The sequence below is a fragment of the Canis lupus genome, chromosome 29, assembly GCF_003254725.2.
Source record: "Canis lupus dingo isolate Sandy chromosome 29, ASM325472v2, whole genome shotgun sequence".
Classification (NCBI taxonomy): domain Eukaryota; kingdom Metazoa; phylum Chordata; class Mammalia; order Carnivora; family Canidae; genus Canis; species Canis lupus.
Window position 1 is genome coordinate 22,060,370 of NC_064271.1, and position 5,430 is coordinate 22,065,799.

Genomic DNA, 5,430 nt, shown 5'->3' on the forward strand with positions numbered 1-5,430 from the left:
CATTTCTTCCTTTGTAATATACACAATTTATAACGGAATTACTTAAAATCTTACCTAAATATGCAAAACAAGAAAAAACAAAAATTGGAATGCAAAATGAAAACATGGTCACACAGTACTTTATAGAAAAGTCAAAGCCTCAGAAGATAGAATTTCAGCAACAGTATTTTTATTCGTAAACTGAATTTTTATTACCTTACCCATAAATCACGCACAAAGGCCTATGAAATAGGCTTCCTTCGAACAGACCATTTTGGCTAACTCAATGGCACAATTCAAAAGTGAAAAATTAAGATTTATGCTCTGTAAAGAGTCTTTAATAAACCCAAGGAATATTTTCCCACCAAGATACAAACTAGATCCTAAGTTTGAACGCAAATGCTGATGACTTGGCTTAATTTTATCACACCAAGGTTTGCCTGTCAAGGGACAGCAGAGTCAGGCTGGAAAAAAGTCACCAAGACAACAACACATTTCCATTTGAAAGTAGTCATTTATTAACTGACCAGATTACAAAAATAATCATGGTAGATACCTGAAAAGGAAAACAAAACTAATTAAGGAAACCACCTTAATAGATTATAATTAACATAAATCAAGAAATTAAGAAAGTGCTCCAGTTTCCATCCTTAAGATAAAAACCCCACGCTTTTTTCTCTTCTCCATAATGTCCCCAAAAGGAAGGAGTAATCAAATCAACTCTAATCAAATTAAGATGGTTGGCTATTTCCCTCCCTTAAAAATACTGATTAGAACCCAACCAAACCTCCATCACTATTTACCCAAAAAGGTATGAAACTATCATTTTTATTAAGTAAACTTCTATTAAGATGTAGCTTGCTCACCTTAGTTCATCCTTCTAATAAGCCTATTGATCTGGTCTTCCCTGTTGCCAGCATCTCCACCTTCTACAAAATGGGTGGTCTTTTTCTTCATTCCGCCACGTGGAGAAGATAATTTGAAGGGCCATAAAAAGTTGTTGGCTTCTTTGAAACGTTTTCCAACGGTATAGATCTCGTGAATCAGATCCTCCATGCAGATGATGCCATATTTACCTGAATATTTTAAGATCATTAAAATCGTTAGCTGTTTTCACAGATTATGTTAGGATATTCAGCAACAACAACTACTGTCTGAGAGACTTTAAATCAAGAGTAAAGAAACAAAAGGGAAATACATGGCTACATTTACCAAGATAAAGCTTGACCCACTGAAATCATAACTTACATTTTCCATAGACTTGTGCATTGTAGGGCATATGGCTAAGATTCATAACAGAACGTAAGGCCACAAAGTGCCAGAAAATGCCAACTTTGTCTCAAAGATCAAATTTCACCTCAAACAGGCAGAACTTACCAAGAGACCGAGCAATCAATGTGTTATCTGTCAGGGCAATTCGCTTCTTGTTGATCTTGCCATAACCACGCTTGTAGATCAATTCATTCACTGACTTCAGGTTTGGGTACCTGAAACGGGAAAAACCAGACATAAATGGCCAAAGGTTATCACCATTAGAATACTTAAAACCCATCTTGCTAACACAGCCAGTTCAGAAAGAACTCACGGGAAAAGAGACTTACCCCCATGCTATATACGGTTCCACAATCCTTAGCATGTTAACTGAAGCCTTGTTGAGCTTAACAAAGGTGCCATTGAAGATCTGGCGAAGGCGAAGAAGCTGCAACACCTTTCGAACCTTTGGGCTCACACCATTGATACTGCAGCGAAAAAAAAGAATTCACTGAGCTTTATCAGAATTTATATTAATAAACGAGGAATTAACCATTATAAATTTCGGACAACTCAAGTCCCATCTAAACAAGACTCTTTTCACATTACGAAGACCATTGGCGTTTTTCCTTTAGTTAGCTGAACTATTCTATCCCCTGACCCAACCTGCCTCTTCCACAACAAGCAGGCTTTCTGTTAACACGTACCTTTTGACATTTAAAACTTGTCTCATTTCCTTGTTTTGGATACAAGAGTACCTATGAACCTACACTTTAGCCTCTATTTTAAAAGATTTTATTTATTTATTCATGAGACACACACACACAGAGAGAGAGAGAGAGAGAGAGAGAGAGAGAGGGGCAGAGACACAGGCAGAGGGAGAAGCAGGCTCCATGCAGGGAGCCTGATGTGGGACTCAATCCTGGGACTCCAGGATCACACCCTGGGCTGAAGGCAGCACTAAACCTTTGAGCCACCTACTTTAGCCTCTTTTGAATTAAAATTCAAATACCCAGTTAGAGAACAGATAAGGGCTTTGGGCCCAGGGCTTGCACAACAAAACCATCAAAACACCACCTCATGTCCTAGCGACACCAAAATCTTTATTCTAGTGTTTCAGAAACAACGGCCCCAGAAGTTACGAAGTTCTGCTGAGACCCTGTAGACTTCCCTTCGAAACCAGGATGCAGTTAAAACCCAACTTACCCTCTGATCCTGATGACAAATGCCAACTTGGGTTCTGCAGGCACGTAGAAGTTGCCGGCTTTTCTCGCCATCCTCGCCATGCGAATCTCAGTTCTGTACATCTGCCTGTATTCCTTGTGGTAATGCTTAGCCTTTTCATAGATAAGCTTCCTCCTTGCCTTTCGAAGCTGGAAACCAAGACCAGTTATTCCCCCGATTTTTAACTCAACACCATTAGCCCTTAACACCTAAGGACCAGTTCCTTAGCGGTCCTCTTTATTGCCAACACCAGTTCTACAGAGGGAAAAAAACGTTCCCCTGAAACCTCTTCCTTGCTGTAGGGTGCATGAATTATTTCCAAGCACAGACACCACCACCTTCATTTACTATCGCTCTGAAGAGCTAATACTAACGCCCAAGCTCACTGGTACCCGGGGGGGGGGGGGGGGGGGGGTAAAGAAGCCTCGCTGAGAAGGAAGCCCGATTTTCAATCCCAACCCCAAGGCCTCTCTTTACACGGAGAGGTGCCCCACAAGTTGACTTACCATCTTTTGGGCAAACTTTTTTCTCAGACGCTTGATCTTCAACTCCGCGAAGTTCCTTCGCTTTTTCTTAAGGGTTTCCGGCACAGCAGGAACCTTCTTCTTCTTCTCTCTGGCATCAGTGAACACAAACTGACCAACAGCTCCAACAGCACACGCACGACCCCGCACCGCTGCGCGTCCGTCCCGAGCTTGGTCATCGAGCCATACCGCCGTCACTGGCTCTACAACCTCGCCCCTTTAGCTTCTCCAACGTGCTGTGCTGCAGGATGCAGACTTCGGCGGGGTTCTAGGCCAGGGATCCTCGGCCTTTCAACACGAGGCCCTCCGAGACTACAGCACACTCCCAGCGAATGCACGGTCAGTCCCGGGCTCCCAGTTAGAGCCAGCACGGCAGAGACCGAGGAACCTGCTGCAGGACTCGATCTACCCCTAGACTCTTCCCGAGTCTGCGCGTGAAGAGCTTAGGAGTCTCAGGAAAAGACGTTGTGAAAACCTCCCAAGCACCGCCCTCATTCAGGTCTGAAGTCCCACATGCTGAAAGCAAAGGCCTGACGACAGGGGCGACCGGGCCAAATACCAGGCAACGATGAGCCCAACTGAGGCGTTCTGAGCCTCCCACCGGTCGCGCACCTATTCGGCTCTCATCCCTCGTTCCCGGTATCCCAAACCTCCGCCCCAAGGCCGCCTGCATCCCATCTTGGCCTGGCGCCCCCCCACTAGTGTCACAGAGCGTCACAAACACACAGACAAGTGGGTAAAGGTACAGGCTACAGCCGGATCGAGGGAAAACGAGACAAAAAATCCCCAGTTTCGTGGATGGAGAAGGATTATCAAGCGGACGAAGAGCAACTTACTCTGCACCCTCCATGGTTCCAGCCGGAAAAAGAGGAAGTTGGCGCATGCGCGCTGCCCACTTAAAGACGACAAGCGCGAAGCCCCACAACTCATAGGTGTCCCGGGATAAGCCAGAAAAGAACTCGCAACTGAGAACTCTCGCAGACACAAAATTAGGTGCTCCCTGTGTCTGCCTCTTGCGATCAAGTTTCGGGCAAAATTCGTAGGAGATAGTGCGTGCACCGATTAGACTCTTTAATCAGCATCACAAGAGCAAAGAATGCTGACACCTTGACTCCTCGGGGTCCTAGTCCCCAGGCTGCGCGGACTCGAAGTGCACCCGGCGATGGACGCAAATAACACGCCGCACCGGCGTGAACTACAAGTCCCAGCATGCAGCACTCTCACCGCCCGCCCGGCCGGAGGGCGACGCTCGACCGGGGGCTGTAGGCAACCACGGCGGTGGTGAGTTCAGCCAGGGAAAATGAGAGCCTTTCGGCCCACATTCCACAGGGCTGGCTGCGAGTCCAAGTCGCGGCCGAGACCTGTCTTTTGACGGCCCTCCCGGCTGTCTGCCATCGCTGGCCACAAGCCGGCACCCCGCGGCCGCGCTGCCGAGGTCCTCGTCTCGGTTCCTGCCAGCCTGCGGGGCTGTCTTCCTCAGCGCCTGATCGCAGGCGGGGCCGTCCAGAGTCCCGCTGCTCAACCACAGCGGCGAGATAGGGACTAGCGCCGACTCGACGGCGGGAGGAGGATGGCCCGGGCACTGCGGCCCGCCAGGCCCGGCAGGCGGAGGCCGGGACACCCTGCGGCAGGGGGCGTGAGCTGCGAAGGGAGGCGCGACGGGGGCTGGAGGCTGCGGCCACGGCCATGTGAGAGGGGCTGCCCCGCCGCGGTTCGGCGGACGGCGGGCGGGGGGCTGGGCCGGGGGCGGGGTGCGCCCGGGGGCGGGGAGGGCCGAGCGGAGGGAGGGCCGATGCCGCTGCCGGCTCTTCCCGGGCGAGGGTTATATAGCGCGGAGCGTGGAGCCCGCTCAGAGGCGGCCGGGAGCGCTCCGACTTGCGGGCGGCGCCGCGCTGCGGAGCCCAGTGCCCGAGTGACAGCCGCGGGGAGTGCGGGGCAGGGGACGCGGGAGCGCGGGGGCGGCTGCAAGCCGTTGGGCAGCGCCCCGCCGCGCCGGGCGAGTCGCCCCTCCGCGGCGCCCCCGCCGCCCCGCACCCCACTCTCCCACCCTTTCGCAACTTGGGTCAAGTTGACAACTCCCGCGGCGGCCGGCGGGCCCGTGCGGTCTGCGCTGCGCGCCCCTCCCCGGGGTGAGAGGGAGCCGCCGCGCCGGCTCCGGGGACGCTCGGGCGGCGGCGGCGGCGGCGGCGGCGGCTTGGCCATGAGGGCGGCGCGCGCCGCCTGAGTCGCGGCTGTCACCGCCGCCGCAGCGGGACCGGCCGGCCGGGCGCTGCGGGACAGACGGGCGGGCGGCTGCCGCGGCGGGCGCAGCCCGGGGCCACCGCGCCGAGCCCGGGCGGGAGCGGCCCCGCGCACTGCAGCCCGGAGGGCGCCCGGAGGCGGGGCGCGGGGCGCAGCCTCCGGGGTCCCGCGGCGCCGGCAGACGCGGCCGGGGGGCCGGGGGGCCGGGCTG

At 52.9% G+C, this 5,430-nt stretch overlaps 1 protein-coding gene across 3 annotated transcripts in view; it reads right to left on the reverse strand.

The window, feature by feature from the left end:
- Positions 1–473: 473 nt before the first annotated feature.
- The window catches only part of RPL7 (ribosomal protein L7), a 53,348-nt gene continuing 48,391 nt past the window's right edge, over positions 474–5,430 (reverse strand). Inside the window, exons 1-7 of one of the 3 annotated variants that reach the window (XM_025478009.3) lie at positions 3,815–3,948; positions 2,961–3,069; positions 2,437–2,603; positions 1,581–1,718; positions 1,357–1,466; positions 846–1,055; positions 474–535 (exon numbers count right to left, since the gene is read on the reverse strand). In XM_025478009.3, coding sequence (XP_025333794.3) covers positions 847–1,055; positions 1,357–1,466; positions 1,581–1,718; positions 2,437–2,603; positions 2,961–3,069; positions 3,815–3,861 — 780 coding nt within the window. In that variant the 5' untranslated portion in view covers positions 3,862–3,948 and the 3' untranslated portion in view covers positions 474–535; position 846. Of the gene's footprint in view, positions 536–845; positions 1,056–1,356; positions 1,467–1,580; positions 1,719–2,436; positions 2,604–2,960; positions 3,070–3,814; positions 3,949–5,430 lie in introns of those variants that run through there. The other 2 variants (XM_049103909.1, XM_049103908.1) reach the window with 2 other exon arrangements.